General features: G+C 43.5%; 1 protein-coding gene across 2 annotated transcripts in view; it reads right to left on the bottom strand.

Moving 5' to 3' along the window:
• Positions 1-23,345, bottom strand: part of SNAP25 (synaptosome associated protein 25) — a 59,775-nt gene that overhangs the window by 17,939 nt on the left and 18,491 nt on the right. For both annotated transcript variants that reach the window (XM_027653878.1, XM_027653877.1), the window contains exons 2-4: positions 9,848-9,982; positions 9,149-9,190; positions 845-893 (exon numbers count right to left, since the gene is read on the bottom strand). In XM_027653878.1, coding sequence (XP_027509679.1) covers positions 845-893; positions 9,149-9,190; positions 9,848-9,919 — 163 coding nt within the window. In that variant the 5' untranslated portion in view covers positions 9,920-9,982. The remainder of the gene's footprint in view (positions 1-844; positions 894-9,148; positions 9,191-9,847; positions 9,983-23,345) is intronic.

Genomic DNA, 23,345 nt, shown 5'->3' with positions numbered 1-23,345 from the left:
GGAGAGTGGTGGGGGGAAGAAACATTTCCTAATACAGTTTGATGTCATGACATATAGTAAATAATAAGAATGGCCTTTGGGGGGCTGGTTTGATAGAGGGTAGCAGGAATTTATACTCTGTTGATTTATTGGAGACACCCTTTTGCTGTGGGTCTGCACTACTGGGTTATTAGTTTTATTGAGGGGAGGAGAGAAGGTACCTACTGCTTTGTCATATTGTGAAGGGCCAAAATGTAATTTCCTGGAATGTATTGAATATATCAGGCTCTGGCTTTGTCATTGTCATCCACAGACAGGGAGTCATCTCAGTCTGAATCCTCCTATATGGTCAGTTGTAATGAGCTGATCGTGCCCTAGCTTTTAATGTTAAAACTCTGCCATCCTCACTGCCATGTCTATACAAAAAGCAACTGAATTTTACACAAAGTAAACCTGTGTTACCTCTTCTTGGCATGCATTTATTGCATGCCTTTCAGTTGTGACTTAAACTAGGGGGACAATTCCGTAGCACCTGCATAAATAATGCTGGATTTTACATTCATGGAGGCAAATCTTCTCATCATGTAGCTGGATCTTGACCCAAAGCTTGCTGAAATAAAGTGGTGATTTGGATGAGTTCAGCCTGCAGCTGTCTTTGACATTAATGGGAGACAGATCAAAAGAAGTACAGACTCTTAGGCAGTTGTTGGATCTCTGTCAGGCAACGATGCTAAAGGCAAAGAGGTTTTTTGGGTTCTCATGCACAACCACACGTATTTTGTGTCCCTCGTTTCCAGGGTTGCACACAGTTAGTACAGAACTTTGAGAAGGGTTATACTTCCTTACTGAAGCAATCTGAACTTACCTCCTTGCTCATCCAACATAACCAAAGTCCTGATACCAGCATCTTTACTCTACATCCCAATAGTGGTAGCAAGGGAAGGAGAGAGAGGGGAGAAGAAAGAGAGAGAGAAAGAGAGATCAGTGAGGGAACACTCAGCCCTTGGTACGGGACACAGGAAGACAAAAGAAAAACAGGGAAAGGAATGACAAGCTCATCAGGGGCTGGTGGCACAGTCCAAAGACTTTATGTGCCTGGACACTGTATAAGGAACCAGGTAGTCTCAATTGTACCATCAATCCTTCTGGATTCACCAGGATACTGAACTTCTGCAGAAAGCACAGAATCACGGACCTTGCAATTAAAATAATCAATTTATGCAACAGTAATTTCTAAAAAGAGATGGTTCATCTCCAAGTTCACTGAAGCAGAAGAAGGGAGGATGAGGCTGTTAGTAGTGCAGGTGTGTGTTAATCCCACAAAAGAAATTCCCAGGGAAAACAGATATGACACAAGCATGTTTGGGAAGGAGGCACAGCGGTTTGTACACAGCCCTTGCTGCTGTCAGAAGTCAGAAAGCTTACCTACTTAGGAAATCCATTTTAAAGTAGGCTAATATTTAATAGGATTAAGCCATATTTTTTGGCTCAGTGATCTAATAGATATGGGTTTGAGCCAAGTTTTAATTCAGTCAACAGACACCTTTAGCATTAATGGACTTTGAATTGAGCTCGAAGGTAGGATTTTTAAAACACCTACACACTGAAACTGCCTCTGCTCCCACAGCTTAGTGGGAATCTTATCACTGCTGTTGCTGGATACAGGGTTTGAGCAAAGCTGAGCCACTCAGAGCTCCCACTTGCCTAAACCAGCAGCAGGGCACCTTTCACAAGTACAATTTTTGCATTTGCTATCCTCACTCTGGGCTGTGATCGGGTGTCTTGGGTTTCTGGGTGCTGTGATACGGAGCTGTATCACAGATCAGATTAGCTTCTTTTTAATTACCAGGGGGAAACCAGCTCCATTCTGCTTGGAGCAGTGATAACATCTGTGAATAATTAATGGCCTGAACGGTCATCTGCCTGTTGCATGTCACGAGCAGATGAAGTAAGTCCTCTGTGGAGTGGAGCTACCTGGACATGAGCAGCAGTAATTTGCCTGCTTCCATGAACATAAAGCTATCCCCGCTCCTGTGGAACAGATAAAGGTGGTGGTGTCCATTTTGCAGGGGGCAGGGGAGATGCTCACAGTTGCAGGGGAACACGAGGAATAGAAACCTAAAGTCCTGATGGTCCCTGTGCTTTTCAAGCCACCCACTCCTTGAGGCAAATGAAGGACTTCATACTATCCTTCCTCCCAGCTGCCCTGCTCTCTGTCATCGCCCATCTCTTTTCCTGGGAGCAGGGAAGTGTCTCTGGCCCTCAGCTGCCCATTCTGTGCTCCCAGGGTGCTCCCAGGCAGGACACAGCCCACGCTGGCTCAGCCACAAGCCTGACTCTGGCACGCTCGAGGGCTGTTTGCCTGGTGCAGCTGGTGCTTCTCTGCTGGGCTTCAAGAGGATCCTGCTCGGCTCAAGAGGGATGAGAGATGCCTCTTGTCTGCCTCTCTCTGCACTCCCATTCTTGTCTTTAATGTCTATGTCACTGTAGAAACTGGCAAAACCCTCAGATGTGTGCAGGCTGGCTTGCTCCCTCTTTGAAAAAATCCCTGTGTGAGGTGCCAGATGGAGAGAAAAGGCCTCCTGCCTCTCCCCATGGTCTGCTGCACCCTGCTGCCCTCAGGTCAGCCACCTCCCAGGTACCCACTGCTGCTCTCTCTCCCTCCAAGCTCATACTGCATTTACTTCAATCCCAGCCAGCTTTTATTTTTGAAGCCTGTAGAAACTTAGGGTCTGAGGGTTATCTTAGACTTGCCTATTTAGAATAGAGAAACCACTTTTAATTATCTTACATTTGCTGTGGGACAGGTCTGCTAAGCACTGGATGTGCAATGGCTTTTTATTGGACTCTTTCTATGCTCTGAGTGTTCAGGGAGGTCTTACCTTAAAAGAGTTAATATTGATCTATTTATTTCTTATTGTATTTTAACAAACATACATCATGCAAATATAAGAAGGCTGCTTGGGTCCTGAGTCATCTTGTGTTTCAGTAAACATATTTTACTGAGTCTGACATGGGACTCTTCTAAATATTGGACTCAGAAACCTGCAGTTGGTGCTGTGATAGTTGATGGCTTTCAGAGAATCAAACACAGTCAGGCTGAGAAATATTTGCTGCTCCTTAACCCTCTTATCTTAGTTTCCTGCTGTATTTAACATCTGAGTAAACTCCCTTTATGCAGCTAAGATGTCCACTGACCTGAATAAGACGTGTGCTGAGAGATGAACTCAGCAATTAGACCTTATGGTTTGTATTTCATATCAAATCCTTACAGGGAGTGAAACAGGTGAAATTTCCTTTTATTTACCTGATCATCAGTGCCACAACATTAATACTAATGTGAAAATATTAAAGGGTATGCAGTGAATATACTTGTCTGCATCTGTGGTCTAATCAAAAGCATATTGAAGCTAATAAAGAGATGATGACTGGCAAAGATGGGAGATGATTCAGACATCAAGTGACAATCTCCTGCTGTTCCAAGTTTGTATTAAGGACTAATTTTCAGCTTTTCCACAAAAAAATTAAATGTGTAAAGCAAATTTTAAAATATAATCACATTTGTGCATTTAAAACAGATCTAGACTTTTAGAAAAATTCAGTATTTTTATTGTAACTGATCCTTTGGATAGCTCAAAACTAAACCTGTCTGTAAGACAGAACTGCTCTAAAAATGTGTTCATCATCCATATGTCTGAGCAGGAGAAAATCACTCAGTACCTGACCTTCAGTGACAACAGACTGAGGCATCTCTGGGAACTAAAAAACCTCTTCAGTTAAAGGTTTCTGCACTCGAAGTATCACAGAAAATCCTCTTGGTCTCGGTGGGACCAGGTGTCAGCAGATGCACTAGAACTGGGTGCTTGGAGAATGTAACAGGAGGTGACAAAAGCTGTGTCTGCAAAGTGCCAGCCGAGAAGAACCTGTTTGACAACCACTGATCCTAAAACCTCGACAGCAGGCTCCCATCACCATGGGCCCACTGACTATGCTTTGATTTGTCTGATCCCCAGGGCTCAGGAAGGATTCTCACCCACATCCAGTGCTCACCAACATCATTAATATCTTATGTGGGGAGCCATGCATGGTTAGAACTAATGAGGTCCATCTTTTTATGAAAACGTGTGCTAATGGGACATGTTCCCAGGGATTAGAGCCTTTCTTTCTTCCTGTAAAAATTCAGGAATTTCCTAAGACCCTCCAGTCCTTGCCCAGGCAATCCTCTGTTTAGTTTGCAGCAAAATAGGGATTCTCAAAAAATGGGATTCTTCAACTGGGTCTGGCCAGGGAGAAGAAAAATGCATCTTTCACAGGACCCTACAGAGTTCATGGAGCACATTCTGTTTTCATCCAGCTCTCAAATCTGTAACAGCCTTCTCTCTCCAGGATTACTTCTGACTTTCCTTGTCTTCTCATTGAAATTGAGAGGAGAATTTGGTCTGTTGGATTTTGCCACGGCACAGGAAACACCTCACACTCTTTTCCTTTAGAAGAAAATGGCACGGCATCTCTTATGTTGAGGCATTAAACTGGCAGCTCTGGAGTTCCTCTGTTTACCCATAGTGCAGGTTTACTGCAGACAGTCAAATATATAATATATATAAGAATTTTACACATCAGACGACCCCTTGGAGCAGGAGGCCATCACTTTCAACTTGGGGGAATATTAGGGGAAACAGAGTTTTTTCCCCTATAAAGTTTATGAAAGTTGGTGTCCTTGAACCTTTCACCAGCACTAAGCTCTAGTGTTTAGATAAAAGCAAACCAACCAGCAGTGCTGGTTTGAGTATCCTTTATATGAAGCACATGCCCAGGTTTTCCATTGGGCCACTGGCTAAGCTTATGATCAGAAAGCCAGAATATATGATTTTAAACCTCTGGGCTTAATTCAATTCTTAGATACTTACGTCTATCAGTGCTTCAGTGAAACCAGTTTAACAGCATAACTGAGAACCCTTCTGGAGGCTTTAATGTACATTATCCTCGATCTTCTGTAATAGCTTCTTCAAACTTTTGGGGGTTTTTTTGTGAGTGTTTCACTCAGAGCAAGTCAGCAACAAAACATTCACTGAAACTTGCCCAGCACTTTGGAGGGGAAATGCATTGCTATTTCATTTCTTGTTATTGCTGTTACATAACTTAATTTCCCAAGGTGGGAATAAAAGTAGGGAGAGAATTGGAATGACTTCTCAAAGGGCTCATCAGTCCCTCCAGGAACACAGTGTGTTCTGTCCTATCCATACCTACTACAAAAGGCAGCTACTCAAATTTTGGTTTAGCCTGAGGGGTGACTTTCCTAACAGTGTAAGGGAATGATGTATTGGATAGAGAATCCAAATTCTAGAAATCTCTTTCTCTGCATTTCAGGAGATACCCTGAAAACCAGATATGCACTCTCAGTTCTGTGAAGAACACATGAACTTCCACTTCGATGAAGAATTTTGCTTTAATCAATATGGATTATAGAGTTTGCTTTGAATAAATTAATAGAGACAATTATGTTCCAGGACAGGCTGACATTGCTAGCAGTTCCCACAGGCACTGAAGAGAACTGTCAACACCCAAAAGACAAAAAATGTGGCCAAAGAAACATTTTTTAGTCATCTGTAGTAATGCATTTGCTCGGCTCCTTCTCTGAGTTCCCTGTCACCCTGTTAATGCTCCGATGTCTCTCTGTGCCTGATTAAAGAGCCACGTGACTGCTCTGCCTGTTAATTCAGATCCTCAGCCCCAGTGAATCTGTGACCCCACCTTGAATCCCATGTGCCTGGTTTTTGTGTAATGCAACCACCCTGACTCCAGTGCTGCCGCTGCTTTACAGAGGGGTCTAACCCTGCGCTGGAAGAACTGAGACCAGAATTCTGGATCACATTCCCTTGTGCCAGGCATGTATTTCTGTGGAATTACACTGGTTAAAACACTTTTCTGAGTAGAACTGATCCAATAATGCAATAGTTCTGATGGTTCTTATGATGGCAAATGGATTTTTCAAATTAGCTGTGGCAAGATTTGGGCCAAACTCTAAATTAATGTGATACTTTTATTTTTCAGACTAGGGAACACTGGACTGTGATAATAATGTCAGGGGAAACCCACAGCTAGTAAAATGGCATCTTGTGTGTTCAGTGTCCTGTGTAGGGCAGCATCATGAGCTTATCAAACTTTCATAGCTTAACATTTCAGTTTGGATTCTTTGTAAGCTTCACTCTAACCTTGGAGCATATGAGCAGAGAACATAGTCCTCTCTGAATTTAAATGTACAAAACAGCCCTTTTGCCTGGACATGTTCCTAAATGCTTTCTTTTGGGCTTTCAGCAGTGCTGATCTTGTTGATATTAAACTCATGGCTTTTCCCCTGGCATGTGATATTCTGCATTGCATAACGTGGCCTCAGAGGTAAAAGGCTTGACCAAGAAAAAAAGGAGGTCAGCTACCAACTGCATATTTACTCTGACTTGTTCTTCCTCAGTTCATTTTTATTTTTTGTTTTGGCCCAAACATTGCACAGCATCATCATAAAATACAGGTATTTATAGCACTGAGTGGCTCAAACGAGCACTGGTCAGTGTAGATTAGCCATGCTGCCTGGGTACACTGGGCACCACAGAGCAAACTGGGGTTTGGAATCTGCCATTCCAGTACGGAGCTGCCTTGGGGCAAAGCTGTGGCTGCTTTTGTAACAGCCACTCACCACTTCTTGCTTCCTCTGTTGTGCCAGGACTGGAAAAATCAGCTTCTTGCAAAGCTGGGTTATAAAACCAAGCAGCAGTTCCATATTTGGTTTTCCTTGCTGATGTTCCCTGGGAACATCAGGGCTTTGTCTGCAAACTCAGACTGGTCATCCTGGGCAAGGAAGGCATGATCCTTTGGGCCATGTCCCCCTAGACAGTGACCTACAGTTCATCATGAAGCACACCTTCTACTGCTGCAGGGCTTCCCTGGGTGGACAACACTGTTCTGACTCAGGAAGGAGTCAAGTCAGTCTGTTAATTCTGTATTTTCCTGATATCTAACAGAGTGGAGCCAACCACGAGAGGAATCCATACATATGTATATAGCAATAATGCATAGACATGGGGGCGTCCTTTTCCTAAGAAAGGAATAACATATTTGCTGTATCAAGAGAATAAAGTAAAAAGCACTGTGTCACTGAGAAAGAATATTTTCTATCTCTACCCACTAGACAGGTTCTGCTAAGTAAGGGAGTATAATTGGATTTCTGGGGTCTATTAAATCATAGCCGTGCGAGTTCGATTTCAAAGACTCTCATCATTTGTCTTTTCAGTATCAAATCTCTCACTCCCTAAATGCTTCATTCTTTTAAAAGTACCTAGGAGATGGGATCAGAATAACCAACCAGCTGTTTAGACCACAGAAGGATATTAAAGGTCTTTGATAGTCACATTAGTGAAAATAATATGCAACTCATTTTAGAAGAACTCCCTTGACTGCTCAGTGCTGGTTTTAGCAACTTCTCTTTTTGGACAGGGAGATATTGTAGCATCTGAATAAACGCCAGGTCCAGAGAGATGCTGAGCTCTTCCAAGAAGCTCTACAGCCCTCCATAAATTCAATGGCAAATTCAGCAGTCCCAGTTCTCCTCCCACTTTGCCATTTGCCATGATTTAATGCTGAAATCCCAGTGGCATTCACAATATGCTGGTTCAATATGTTAGGGAGACTCAAGCAGTGCACAGGTCACACAAACACGGCTCAGGAGAGACAGGGTGATATTTACTGATGGCTTGGCCCTGAGCAAGTCACTTCCCTTTCCTGTACCTCTGCTTCTTCCCACTCATCATCTGCCTTGTCTATTTAGATCACAGGCGTTTTGGGGCAGCAGGCTCTCCTGCATGGTGTTGGGGGGGGTGCCCATATGAGACCATCTTCCATGTCATCAAATTGGTTTCAATAGGAGCTGCATCCAGCACAGAGTTGACACAAAGTGATGGTTAGAAATGGTGTGTCCAGGGAATTGTGCAGATAAAAGGGACAGATTGCTCATGAGACAAGAGCATGTTTCGGCTGCAAGGGGCCCAGATCTGAAGTGTTTGTGGAGGAGAAGTGATGCTGACTATGCTCAGTGACCCATCTGTCTGTCTGTACATGGAAATTTAATTTTGTCTCCACTGGACTCCACTGATCTTCACAGTCATGATTGATTCCAAGGCCACTCAGCCTACGGCTGGGATTGTGCTTGTTCCTGAATGTGGGACCTGATGTAATTTTCTTCCCCTTGTCTCCTCTGGAGACTCCTCTGCTTGTCAGGAGTACTGGAACTGTCAGTGCTGATGACCCTGATTAAAAATGTCACCAGCTCCAGCACCAGGGTTCACATGGCGTCTGAAAATAATATGCCCTGTCAGGCAGCAGCAAAGTTTTCCACCACCTGATGGCTGAACACTTGAAGCTAAACTGAGTTTGAGATTTTCCAACTTTTAAACCCCTTTGTTGTGAAGAGGGTAAAATACAGCCTGACTGAATTGTTTTTTCCCTTCTGGGAGTGACCCCTCCAGGCAGGTAGAAGCTGTAGTAGCTGTGAGGACTGAGCTGGGATCCCCTTCCTTAGCACCACGGAAAATCAGAGAACTCCCTGTTCCAAAGCAGTCAATCTAGGACATCTCATGAGCCTTGAAATCCTGATAAATATTTCAGAGATACATAAAGAAGTGGCATTTAAATACTGTGGCTGGTGTTCTATAAAAATAGCTCAGAGTGTTTATGGAGAGGGAAGTATTTAGAGACAACAGGGCAAGTGCCCTGAGGGCCTTTCTCACCTTCCCCACTCACAGTGTTAGGGCAAGGACAAGGGATAGCTGCCAGCACGAGGCTCCTGGAGCTCTGCAGCACCTCAGCCACTTGTCCCTGACTCCAGATCACCTTCAGAGGCTGTGCCTTTGCTTTATCTCCAGTATCCTGTCTCAATGGATACTCAGGTATGGGCAAACCAAACCAATGCCTTGGCTGCTGGCTTGCCATGGACACTTGGCAACCAGGGCACAGTGTCTTGAATGGCCCTAGTTAGGGGTAGGGATGAGGAGGGACAGAGTGGCACATAAAGCCATGGACATGCCTTAGCAATGTGAGTTATTAAAAAAGCACTTCCAGCATTAGACTCTCCATCACTTTTGTTTCACAACAGAAGTGCAAATAAAATGCAAGTCCTTACCTCTTCGACAAGCTGCAGCATTCGACGGGTGCTCTCCAGGGACTGCAATGAAACAGAGGAAAATGTGCTTAGATTTGGCAAGTTATGCTTTCCAACACTAATGTGCAGGCTCATGCTGACACCATGTTTTTCCTACACTCTTTGCCTTCCCCCCCAAATCAGGCCATCAGCAGGGCACTGGTGATTTCTCCATCTCCAGCTCTCCATTAGGACTCACTAATGCAGCAATTCCCACTGCATCCTAAGGCAGCTGCAGTCTCCAGGGCTTGTGGTCCCCTTGCTCACACACTGCGGCGGTGCTGCTTGGAACAGCTGGTGTTCTGCTTTAAAAATAGTTTGTGGTTTTCAGCTACGACTTTTCAGGGACTTAATTGGTGACTTCTAACATTTAATAGGTTTGACAAATCGAAGGAATCCTCAGAAAATACTAAATTGCTGCTTTTTGCTCTGAGGCCAGTCAAATTGATGCACAGTCTAATTCCTAAACCAAACTCACGATCAATAAATGCCTTAATCTTGACTAAACACAACATTAAATTTCACCCCAGCTCATCTCATTTGCAATTCTGCTTTCAGTGTAAAGCTGACGGAAAAGCAGAATCAGCCCTAGAAATCCTTTTGCCGGCTGCGCTCCTATTCCTGGATGTGTCTTTCACACCAGCCCCAGCCCCAAGCTCCCAGTTTAGCTGCTGGTCTCACCTCATCGGCGAGCTGGTCCGCACGCCGCTGCATTTCTTCCAACTCATTGCGCATATCCGCGTCCTCCGCCATCTTAGCTGTGGGTGTGTTTGTGGCCGCCGCAGATCAGGGATTTGTGCTCAGCTGCTTGCGAGCCTGGAAGACACAAAGGAGAAGAAACCGTGTGGTTAGGCTCCCTGGCTCGCTGAGTCGTGCTGAAATGTCAGTCCCACAAAAGTGGTTTAATTACAGGAGTGCCCTCACCCAAACTCTCTTGTCCTGGGTGGTAATTCCTGCATAGTGGAGAGCACATGGGGTTGCTCAAGGTGCTGCTTTATTCCTGTGTTATTAATCATTCTTGAAGAACAAGGATGTACCCTCGTCATGTTCTTTGAGGAGAATCCTTCCTTTTTTCTTAACCTTTCAAATGTTATTAATATCAAAGCTGGAGGCTCAGGAGATGTTATTTGCTGCCAGAAACAGTCCTGAAACCCATTCGTTCTTCTTTAGAATTAAAAGGCTTAATGTGAAGGAGGTCAAGGCTGAGTCTATGCCCCCCATGTCCTGTGTTTCAGATGAATCTCTCAGAGGGCTGGATGCTCAGCTAATACATTTACAGTGAAATTAAAGACAATGAAACTTTTCAGATTTTTACGGGCTAATGACTTGTCCACCACACATTTCCACACTTGTCCACATTTCATAGGTCAGGCTATGAAATGATATTTACAGCTAGACTAGGAGAAGTTGTCTGCCTGGGAGGATCCTTCGTTTTGGGGTAAGTGAAGTGACCATAGCACCTAACTGGTGTTTTCAACTTCTCTGCAAAGTGGGTGAGATTCTGATCTTTCTTATGCCTCTTGATACAGAACAACACCACTGAGCCCATCGTAACCAGAGGTCAGGATGCAGCCCATTAGTCCTCCTTTGGGTAGGGTTTCTTTCTTGTTACAAACTCGAGCTAGCTCTGATTACTGAGCATGACTTGATTAAGAAAGGTGGGTCCTCCTACCATCTGTCAGATCTTTATAACAACAACACTGGCTTATTTCTTTGCTCGATTCAAGCATGGCATGTTGCAAATTACTGCTCACTGAATGTTCATTGCAGGAAAACCTAATCCCAGGTGCAGAGGAGCTGGGGAAGTTGTGGGGGATGGCAAATAACCAGCCATAAAGCAGTTGCCATCAGGCTCAGTTACAGAAAGAGGACTAAAGCAGCCCCTTTCAGCAAAGCTGCTCTAAGAAAGGAAAACCCCAGGAGCTGTTTTCTGTCCTGTCTTTGCAATATGTGCACCCTTTATGAAAAAACATAAGTCAGGGCAGGTTTTAGCTCTAAAATCTTAATGGTAACAACTGTGTTTAAATGGAAGTTACTGTATATTGGAGAGGCTCTCCATCGGGGCCTCAGGAGTATGGGCTGAACAGGTACAGCTGGGTAGCAGCAGTATTTTCTGGATCACACTCTGTTTGCTTAGAATTGTGTAAGGAAAGCAGACAGCTCCTTGCATCTCCTCTGAAGCTTCAGCAGCAGATCTGCTGCTTTTCTTATCTAAGAGGGAATATGTGACCTTCATGCTTTCACATTAGCTGTGCCCTCACTCGTGGTTGCTTTTCCTCTTTGAAGCTACAGCAGGAAGAAATCCATCTCGAAGAGTCAGCCCTGCAGCTACTGGCACAGCATCCTACTTTCATCACTGAGCACATCACCACGTTCTTGTCAGAGGGAGCCTGGCATTCTGTGATGGGTCACACAATGTTTAGGAGCCCAAATGTCTGCTGTAGAAGGCCACCTGGCTCTGCCAGCTGCATGGTCACAGCGGTGAGAAAGGACCAAGCTTAAAGCAACTCATCTGCAGCGCCAGCTGATGCAAAGCCAGAGCTTAATTTTATGGCTTATACTCAGGCTGGTGTCGGACACTTCAAGGAGGTTCACAAAATAAGCTTTACAGAAAATGGTGCCCTCGGATGTTTAGGAGGAAAAGAGGAACCAGGAACTGGTCTCTGCCTGACAGGCATGTGAAAGTGTGGGGGTGGTCTTGAGGCCACCCCAACATTCCCACCCTGCCGCTGCACTCATGGTGCCCTTCGTGGCACATCACAGCTCCAGGAAGATGCTGCTCCTGGTCACAAATGGAGCATGCTCAGCTGGGATAAAAAGAAGTTATTTCTGTAAAGAACCATGCTCCAAACTCCTGTCCCACTTGGCACAGGCTGGCACCAGCACTGGTCACTGCTTCACAAATTGTGGGTTTTTTCCCAGATTGAGGCAAAGCCCAGCATTGAAATATTTCTGGTGCAGCCTCTGTGACAGAATATCAGGATTAAGTCTGTGGACCTAATTTTTGAGCATCTAGTTAAAATATTCTCCTCTGCCTGGATCCTTGCCAAACCTGTGCTGGCAGAATAGCAGCACCAAGCTTTAGCAAAAACCAGGACAATTTGGACAGGACTTAGAGACTCATCTAACTGGTAAATACAAATAGATGTGAGGGGAGGAAACTGGTTCTGTGCTCTGTCTGCCTGGTAGCATCTCATGAGCTGTAAAGTGGGAGGTGATGCATCATTGAGAGGGTGGGATGACAACAGGGAATTTGGTTCAGTCTCTAAGCATATCCAGTGTGAGCTGAATGATTACAGACGTGGAAGTGAGATGAGTGTTTCTACTGACAGTAATGAAGAATAACAGGCTCTTGGTCAGTCACTGCAGATAATAAAAGTTGCACAGAAAATTCCATTGTCATGTAGATTCCAGCCTGACTTTCGATCATTTCCCTAGTTTTTTTTGATCATGAGCCAGCGATGGTGATGGGTGGTACAGAAAAAAAACAAAGTGGGAAAAAACCTGTCATATAATCATAGAATGGTTTGGGTTGGACAGGACCTTAAAGACCATCTATTTCCAACCCCCTTGCCATGGGCAGGGACACCTTTCACTACACCAGGTTGCTCAAAGCCCAATCCAACACTTCCAGGGTTGGGGCAGCCACAGCTTCTCTGGGCAACCTGTTCCAGTGCCTGACCCCTCTCCTGGTAAAGAATTCCATCCTAACATTAATCTAAACCTACTCTCTGTCAGTTTGAAGCCGTTGTTCCTTGTCCTGTCACTCCATGCTCTTGTGGGGTTTTTTTTTAGAGTTACCCTTCTTGGTTAGTTAGAACCATCAGTTGGCATCTTAGTGACAGACGTCTCTTATTTTGCATCAAGCTAAAAAAAATGTCAGGGCTTGTAACCAGAGAGATGTTGTGCAGCGAGTGATCGAACTTGACAGGTTTATTGAGATTGTTTGGTATTTGTAAAGCACTTAGAATGGGTTGAGAAATAGCAAAAAGAATTCTTCCAGACAAGTCATTTTACATCAAGTTTTACTCATAAACACAAGTGCCCTGCAGCTGTGCTGATTCAACTTTATTTAATAGGAAACCGTGCACAAGAATCAATAAAGGTTACTGATTTGCACACAGTATGATGAACTACATATATTTTGTAGATGGCAGGGAATAGGTTTAAACTTTTTTGCAGATTTTGCAATTTATAATGTGGAATGGGACTTATTACAGATAGGATTTTCCCTGAAAAGTCCTATTTAGGCTGAAACTCCTTTCCAGTGCCATTAATTTCCAACAACAAACCCTGTTATCAATAAAAAACCTGTAGAGAGAAGATTTATGCTTTGAAGAGAATTATTTCTGTAAAGTACAAATTAACAGTTTTCCCTCTATGGTGTTTCTTAGGAACACCTACATATATAGAAAACATTAAAACTGAGTCATCTCAGGAATGGCCAAGAAGAGGTAAACCATAATGGATTTGCCCTCACTGATACTGGACAGACTTTCAAAAGCATAAGGTATCAGTCTGGCTTGGGCCCACTATAACCTACTCTTGTTGTAGTAGAACAGAAACAGGCCTAAAATACTATTCAGGACTTTTAGTGATAAATTCCATGTGGAATTTATATTTTTGATCCTAGATGATATTTTTCATTCTGTTCTCATTTAAGTTTATCTAAACTAAGTATCAAAACCCTATAATTGCCTTAGGAATTTAACATAACTGGAATAAACTCTCTGAAACGTACTCTGTACTTTTAACTTCAACTACATTTTATTTTGTCTGTGGTCCCTGCAGACATGACAGATCAGAAAACCAAAGTAGGGATCTAATATGTTAAGCAATATAGATCTAAAACTTTGATTAAAAAAAAATAAGTTGCTACAGAAGTTGCATCTCTCCATTCAATTTGTGTTTCCAGTTGCAATAATTGCCTACACAAATGTCTTCCACACAATGCAATTAACTCCAGGCACTTGGGTGACTTACATCAAATTCTCTGTGAGGTGGTCTCATGTGTTACACCAGTGCTTGCACAGCTGACTAAATGGTAAAGAAAAAATACAAAGAGAGACCAGCTAATGGAAAGGCATTGCCTATTGTACTTTGCATTCTGCATCTGCTATTTTAGCCGTGCTAAGATGCAATGAAGAATCTTATAGCAAGAACATTATATAATCTGTATGGAGTTCTACTGAAGGCTAAGAGAGACCTACATCCATCCCCAGAGAAAGAAAGATACAATGCGTGACCTTTGAAAGCAAATATTTGCTTCTCAGTGGTATAAACACTCCAGTGCAATAAATACAGGAAAATGAAAATGCTGCAGTTTACTGCGGTGAAGGCAACACAGCAATAAAATGTTCTTTTTTTAAGCACTCTCCCTGTTATTAAAGGACACATCTATTCTTCCTGTGGATATCTGTAGCCAGAGGATGACTGCATTGGCATATTTTCCTAAAAAAGTCAGGGTCAGTCAATACCAGCACATTGGCCATGTCTTTCACCACCTTCACCACCCTTCCCTAGAGGGGCTCTTGGTGGCTGGATTATAGGAAATGTGCTGGCATTAACCCCAAAGCTCAGTGTGGCCCAGGAACTGCCTGCTAACACCAGCAGGAAATGAAATTACACTGCAGGTGAGACCCCGCTGCAAAAGGGTGCTTGGAAACCAAGACCTGTGTGTGTTGCTGACACCAGCAGGTTCTCCCTGAAATTGTGTTGAGGATGGAGTGGTGGAAGGCAGATCCCAACAGAAAGCCAGGAAAGGCATATGTGTGCTGTCCACAGTTGGTGTGACAGGCAACAGCTGGTGAGAAATGATTGGAAGTATAATTTTATGGATCATGGGCTCGGAGCAGTGGCCCTCACAAGCTCTAACTTCTCTGACTTCTGTCATCTCCATCTTCTTTCACCCAGGGCTTATCACAATTGATACTGTCTATAACTAAACATGCCCTGCTTTTGCTCTTATTGCATTTTAATTGATCTGAAAGCACTTGGAGAAGAAATCAGGTAATTTTGTAATGAAAAACCTCATTTAAAGATTTTATGATATGGCATAAAATGTAACAATGAAAAATTACTACGAACTGTTATTTAGATTTAAATTCTAAATAGCTTTGAAATAAAATCTTGAGGAAAGTCTGCTTTTTATATCATTTCTGCAGCACATCCAATTGCCTGGATGTAGTTTATTCACAAGATTTTCAGAAAAGGTCTCATTTCCAAAGAAACCCCCTTGTAATGTTTGTGTTACTGATTAAGCCAAGAAGCTGCCTCTGTGTTTCCATAGGATATGTTATTTTTAATCCATGGCACAGATACCTCATCTCTCTCCTGCTGTTGTCCCACAGCGTGTTGCTTCAAACCTTTAGGCCCAGCTCCATGGCCCAGGCTGACAGAGCACAGTGATAACCACTTCACTTTGAATTTTTACTGGATAGTCAGTAAAGAATAATTCCTACTGCTGAGAGCCTGTCAGGGAGTGACTTTGGAAAAGACAGGCACTGAGATCTTGCAAATCTGAATTCAGGAGAAGCAGGTAATTCCTAGTTTGTTACTGTCTTCCTGCATTACCTCAGGCACTTTTTTTTACTCCCAGGGCTCGCCTGCTTTGCCTGCAGACAGGTCTCTGGAGCTTCAGGAAATGCTGGAGATATTTGATTTCCTGCTGCTGGCTCTATCTGTCAGCATCATGCAGATGTCTTGGATACCCTCTGATGGGAATGCTTGTCCGTGTTTAACAGCTGAATCTGTCTCCCATCTACACAACACAGATGAAATCCTTCTTTTCCTTCCTACCCTGCCCTTTTTTTTGTCCTACTTAAATTTCAGGTGTTTCAGGGCATGGACTGACACTTGGTTTGGGGTCCAGGACAATTGGGACTTTCAGATAAATGCTAATGAGCATGATGTCACATTCTCTGTGTCAGAACCCATACTTAAGATCAAGAACTTTCTAGTCAGAGGCCAAAAGGAAGATTTTGAAGTATAATTAGACAAAATTATGACTCCTGACTATGTGTTGAATGTGTCAGAAAAAATAGTTGGAAAACAGTCTTCCTAGGGGTTCGTGTTGCTATAATGGCAGAAAAGCTCAATCAAATGATTTCTCAATGTGAATGCAATTAGGCAGCACAGAAGTGCCAACAGAGGAATTACTTCTTGCAGACATGGGCACCTCTGCCCCTGGTGTCCCCTGATCTCGGGTGGGTGAAGGAGGGGATTGTGTGTATCTGCAGCACAAGGGGTGTGTGGGCACAACTGCTCTGTGCCTCCACCATCTGCAAACAGGCAGGTTATGAGCAACACATCCCACAATTCCCCCCAGGCACTGTAGCCGGAGGCAATGGCAGGTGGGAAAAGTTGTTGCTGAGATCTCAGAGAAGAACAATCCGCCATAAACGAAACGCCTGGAGCCACCCCATCCCAGTCCCAATCCAACACAAATCATTGTTGTCCTGTCAGCTGTCAGACACACGGCTTCTCCACCAGGCTCCAAGACGTGCCTGTGGTTTTACCAGGCTCCTGCACTGAAAAACAATAAAGCACAGAGCAGCCATTTTGTAACAATTTCACCTCAGAGTAATAACAATTTGACTTTCTGTCCCTTTTGCTGCTAAAAGAAAATAAACCTCTCCCTGTGTTACCCCTTTGCAGTTGTTTTTGCACCTATGTACCCACACGTTTTGTTTTTTGTTTTTTTTTTTTTTTACTTTCCAACAGCAACAGAAAAACATTGAAGGCAAAATGTTTGTTCTGTTCATCTGGGAGAGCAACCAGCCAGAGTGGTGGAGAGTGAAGAAAGAAACCTTCTTACCAGGAATGATCAGAGACCTGGACTGAACTGGCTGCTCTAATTCCCTGTTATTACAGCTACCTGCCTCATACAGCTTCATTTATAATTTAGCAAGCTATATCCTATGATTCCCTAACATTATTGTGTTCCCAACTAGTTCTGAGTCAGTACCCAGAAAATATTTCACTTCTAGCACAAATTCACAGCCAGAAAACAGCAGCTTGTTCCTGTGCTGGTGTTGTCCCGTGGTTTAAATACTTTCTCTCCTTCCCTGCTCTCTCTTTCTCTGAGGTTTCAGCATTTCTTATGACATGAAAGATCAGACTCCATCAGTCCTTTCCTGGTAGATGGGGTGTTTGCCACCCTGATCATCCCACCAGCTGTTGGTTGTGCGGGTTTCATTTGAATTAGTCTTCTCTGGAAAAGGGTGGCTGGCATTTCACGAGGAATTTTAAATAAGTATGTGGGCTTTGCTCAAAGGGCTTAGTGCTTCCCTGTCCTTCCAGGAGATACCTGCTCCAAAATATCCTGCAACCTCGCTTGCCATTGGCATAGCTGGATCTTGGTGGCTCAGAACAAGAAATCCAGGTATTAGTAGAGAGGATTAAACAAAATGTCTTGACTTGTGACAAAGCTATTTGCATTCTGTGGCCAGAATCTTGGAGAAAAACTAAAGGCATCTGCTTAGCTGGAGGATGAGATTTCTGACTGTGTCATGATTTTCAGTAAAACTCACTCCTGAACATGTTCAAGTCTTCAAAATATTCACTCACCATCACAGCAGCAATGACGAGCAGTCAGCCTTTCCTTCATTATATTCAACCTAGGTTTCTTTACACTGCTCCTAAGCCACTAAATCTGATTAATGGCCAATTTTAGAAGCCAGTGGTGAAAGTCACGCCCCATTTCCACTTGGAGGAAGTTTCCCCACTGCTTTTAGTGGGGTCAGACTTGCAGGTGGAGCTCCCAGGCAGCAACGTGCTGGGAAATGCTGGCAGTGTGTGAAAGGGGGGTGTGTGAATGTGAGTGTGTAACCATCTAACAGGAGTGCTTGCTGTCTGAAATGCCTTTCTACCAAATTTTCCTGGGGCTTTACCTTGCTCCCCTCTATTTCTCTTAGATTAATAGATGGCTAGATAAATGGCAGGGAAATATAAAATGGAATTACTGCAAGACATTTATTGAGGGATTCAGGAGAAAGCAGGGAATGAGGAAACTGCATGGCAAATTTTTGTGGGGAGTGTAAAGGGCGTTCCCAACAGGCTGCATGAGGACTTGTTGCATTTGCTGTTCCTGGGTTTGTAAAAAGAAACCCTTCCCTCTGCACAGTCTTACAAAGAGTGCCCAGAGCTCCTGGTGCAGCCCCTGCCTCCATCACACATCCAACCCTGTTGCAGATCTCTGTATCACACACAGATCGAATCACTGGCAGAAAATGCAAAGCAGTAGAGCTCATCCTCAAATTTCCTATAATGATCCAAGAAAGAAGACTGACAGCTGAAGAAAGACATTTGTAGGCTAAATGGATGATGAAAAGGAAACCCACAAATTGGAGAAAGATTTTTATTTTTTTTAAGGCTAAGTGGATGATAAAAAGGAAACTCACAAACTAGAGAAAGATTTTTTTTTTAGGCTAAATGGATGATGAAAAGGAAACCCACAAACTGGAGAAAGGTATTTTTAGGCTAAATGGATGATAGAAAGGAAACCCACGAGTATTACAGTAAAAAAAGGGAGCACATTTGCATTGGCCTGTCACAAAGTAGAGCTAATTTCTGCTGCATTCTGTGGAAGTCTGGAAGTCAGGGGGGAAATTTGTGGTAACTTTATTTAATTTGAAAGCGATCTTTTCAAATTAACTGGAGGGAGCAACGAGTAACTCTGCCATTAAAACAGACGTGAAATTCTTCATTTGTATGGTAAAACTTGGTGCTATCCTGTCTTTACTAGTCCTGATGCTTTTAGGACTAGATGAGACAAGCCATGGGTCTAACTAGCACTTTGACAAGCTTAGCATGGAACAGTTGATGATTTTGATAGACAGGAAAATATGGAAAATAATTTTGTGGTGGAAGAACCATAATTCAGTATTTTAGTGTAAAAGATTGGCAGTGACATAGTTAACCCCATCAGCATCAGTGTTGTCATGGCTTTGATTTCAAAGCAATAGACAGGAATAAAGTGTTCCCCTGATGGTGTTTGTTACGGGCTGTCAGCACACTCAGCTGACATTTCATTGCTTTCTGCGTGGTTTGTATTTGCAAGATTTCTCTGCCACCCACCCCTGCCCCTGGGCTATATTACACCAGTAAGGACCTTAAATTCAACAGAAAAGAAAGAAAGAAAATTAATGCAGCTATTACTACATATAAACATCTTAATAGGGGAGGAAAACTCTCTACACTGAGATCATGAGGGCATTAGGAATGTAAACAGACAACTTTTCCCCTCTTGATACTGTATGTGGTAAACAAAGCAATTCTTTATGTTTATAATTCTCATCCTTTCCTTTCTGCCTGATGGTAAAAGCGTGGCCACGTTTCAAGCAATGGGGCTGATATATTTTTAGCAGAAATCTTCTTTAACTAAGTCGTCAGAGTCAAATCAGCAGCTGACAAAATATAAGCATTATGAAACTGGGATGATGGTGTTATTTGTAAAACTGGATTTTTAACTGAATGGCAGTTCTTTTCATCTATGAGGGACAGCAAAAAAAGGTATTTAAGAAATTATCTCACACTCTTTGAGAGGAACTGCTATCCAAAATGTGCCTGAAAGGAGTTCAGGATTCTGTCTGCACCTCCCCATTACCGCCAGTGGGTTTTCTCTAGGGCAAAGGAGCTTTAAAAATGGACAAGCAAAACCAAAAAGAACAAGGTTGACCTTTCTGAAGGAGCTCAGAGTTACCCCCGGGGATGTCTTCGTGTTTTGCCAACCACCAGCCACGCTCTTGGCTCAGGCCTCACTTTCTGCCACACCCAGGGCAGCCCAGCCCAACCCCTGGCTCTGCTCTCCTCTGCTTTGTGCTCTAGTCTCCACTGGGAACTTGAACTGTGGAAGCAGGATTAAAAGCTGAAGAAAGTTCATGAACTTTGAAAAGCTTACTTCCTTTCAAGAAAAAAAAGAAATATCTGTGGCCACGTTATAAAAAGAAAGGAGCCTACTTAGTTTTTAACTACCCTGATTCTCTGTTTATACAGAGGTGATACACAGATAGACATATGAGTACATAAAATGCAGGATAATATAAGGACACAGCGGAGTATCTTTTTTTAAACACAGTTTATATAACAAAAAGGGCAGGGAACCCAGTTTTAAACCACTAAACCTTTTACAGATCTCAATTTTATTGTTTCAGGGCTCTTTTATAGAGTCACAATAACAAAAAGTCCTGCTGCTATTAAATGGCTCATCTCCCTGAAGTGAAGCTGGACCCATGACCAGCCCAGACACATTCCTGAAACCCTGCAGTGCTGCAAATGCTGCTCAGACAAGGGAGAGGATCTGGCTGCTCCCTTTACTGGGCACAACTGGGACATGAAATGGGAAGATGCTAGTGTCATATCCACTGTTTGTCACTTAGATCAAAACCAATAAATTGGGAAGGACTGTTTAAGATGTATAGTTACAACGCACATACAGTTGTACAAGTCAAATATTGAAAGCATCTGACGGTTCTAGGCTAAGCAACAAATTGTCTTAGCCATAGGAATGCATAATAGCACCCCATGGATATGCAAAACTTATTCACTCGTTTTCAAAGGCCACTGCTGCTTTCTGATTCACACCTACAGCTAATTCCTGGCTGCTACTCATTTTCCAGGAATCAGTAACAGAGATTCAAGAGGCCAAGGGTACACATGCACACTGGCTTCTGCTGGTGCAGGGTATGAGAACTTCTCATTATTTTTAACAGGCTCACGAGGCTGATTTTGAAACCTCTCTTTGTTCTGAAGTCCATTTCAGCCTTCACAGGCTGATGAAAAAAGCCCCAGCACGCTCCTCCAGTGAAGATTACCCAGACTTGCGGGCGAGGATTTAGCCATCCTAATACAAGAGCACAACTTCTATTCTTTTTTTTCCTCCTTTCTTTTTTTGTTGACCAATCAATTCAACACCAGGCTGGATAGTGCCTCAAGGGCATCACTTTCAACCACGTGATCGGCAGATTAGCAGAGAGGCTGCAAAATCCTTTCCGCTCAAACTGTTTTAACAGAGGATCAAAATCTTTCTCTCTGCGTGGGGATTTTTATTTAGCTAGTTCTTTTTATTCAGTTTGCACATGTTTGTGAAGGAATTAAGGCCTGCAAGGACACGCAAGATGGTCTGGTTTGCTTTCTAACCTTTTCCTTTCAATTTGTGTTTGGGAGTAGGAAGTTTTCCAGTTCCTGGTGGGAATGTTGCCTCTTCCCTGGGTCTTACAGTTACATTATTGGTTGAATCTCCTAACAGATTATGGCCCTGAAAGGACAGAACTTAAAACATTTTGCAAAACCTTCCCTTTTTCCCTGCTGTGGTTCTTTTTCTTATTAAGGGAGATAGATGTATTGAACCAGGCTGATACAATCTGCAGGGGAAAGGTTTGGGAAAGACAGGAGCTGGGTGAGTCCTGAGGGGACATGGGAGATTTACAGAGCTCTGCTGAACAATAAAACAAGAGATTAAATTTGATCACATGAATAAAATAAACAACAATTAACTGTTTCTTGGCCACAGCAGTCTGGCTCTTGGGAAGCTGGTGTGCAAACTGCAACAGAGGTACATGGGGGTTCCTGCTGAAATCCTTTACATTTAATGCCCAGACCCCTGAGGTGTGCAGGTACAACTGCTGCTGATGGCCAAGTGTTGTGGCACAGGAGCATTTTTACTGGAGAAAACAGGATGCAAAAAAACCCCAAAACAGAGCAGAAAACCAGATGGCCTCATATCCATCTGAGGCACAAAAGCATACCTGGAGCTACAGAGATTGAGGATCACATGTGAAGGTTGGCCAAGAGGTTTCTTTGGCTTTGGCATATGTTGAAACAAAACCAACCCACTCCCTCAGCTCCTGGATGATGAACCACAGCAGTGAGCTGGGACGAGGGCAATTCACATACCACCAACAGAAACAGCAAGAATAAACTCAGCAAAATAATTGAATTGCTGACATTTGAGTGCAATCACAGCCTGGTCCCAAACAGGTTGCAGAATTCAGCAAATAGAGGATTTTCCTAGAACCATCCCTGGATATTCCCACAGTCTCGCTGTCAATATCCTACAGCTCCAGATTTGAAGCTGGAGAGCTGAGGATGTGCTACACAGCTGAGGACAGAGGGATTTTGCCTCACTGCTTGGCAGTGAAAGCTCCAATTCCTTTTTCATTTAAATCCTTAAACCTTTTTCTGCCATTGCTGGGACCTACATGGGGTGACTTTGGGTCTTTAAGACCAGAGGCTTTATAAAAAGCCATGCCAAAATGAAGGAATAAATTATTCCTTGCATGGATGAATAGTGACAGCCAATGTGATTCTTCCAAACATTGAAACAGTACTTGGTTTATATCAGAAAAACAGGATTTGCCTTCCAACCTCTCTACCTTCTTAAGACATGCTCTGTTTTCATTCACCTGAGCATAAATCCATAGGATCTCTGGGTTTCAGCTGAGGCTGTCTGCTTTCTCAGTCTTTTGCATGGAAGCACAGCTTGTCTCAAGGACAAGCGACCCTCGGCAGCGCTGCCTCTGGAGCATTGCAGGGATGACTCACCCAGACTGGGAGCAAGAGGCACCAGTGCTTACAAAGCTCGGCATGACAAGGACCACAGGGCAGAGCCCAGGGTGAGACCAAGCTGGGGCTGTACAGCTCAGGACTGAGCAATCCCGGCCCTGCACGGCCTCTGACACGGAGGAATTGTCTGAGTAAGAGGGAGGGCAGCAGATGTCCTCCCAAAATGTGTGTTCAGCACTGGTAGGTGGCTTCTGGAGATGTCCCCAACAGGGAGTTGGGAGCTGGAATGCTGTGAAGCTTGTGGGATCAGGCATTATAAAATACTCTACACCACAAGGTGCTTTTACACTTCTAAGTGGCCAAGCAGTCAGGGTTCAAGGCTCAGTGTCCCAAGCACGTGGTGCACCCAAGGGTTTTGCTGGAGCTGTTCAGGGAACAGCAATTGTGTCTCTCCTCTAAGACCCACCAGCAGAGAGCCATCTTTTCACGTTTGGATAGAAGTCCTCTCGTCTTTCAATATCAGCCAAGATCCCTTTGTTTTATCAGCTGGTTTTAGTTCGGAGAGCTTCTCCCTTCACTTCTATCCCTCCTGCAAATGTATGTTTGAGGATTTTTAGAAATGGGAACGTTTTGAAGACAAGAACAATAATTGCTAATGAAGTCATTTGTTAGTAAA

Source organism: Corapipo altera, unplaced genomic scaffold (assembly GCF_003945725.1).
Source record: "Corapipo altera isolate COAL_440 unplaced genomic scaffold, ASM394572v1 70, whole genome shotgun sequence".
Taxonomy (NCBI): domain Eukaryota; kingdom Metazoa; phylum Chordata; class Aves; order Passeriformes; family Pipridae; genus Corapipo; species Corapipo altera.
The sequence above is the reverse complement of the archived record's forward strand: the minus strand, read 5'-3'. Positions and strand labels throughout refer to the sequence as shown.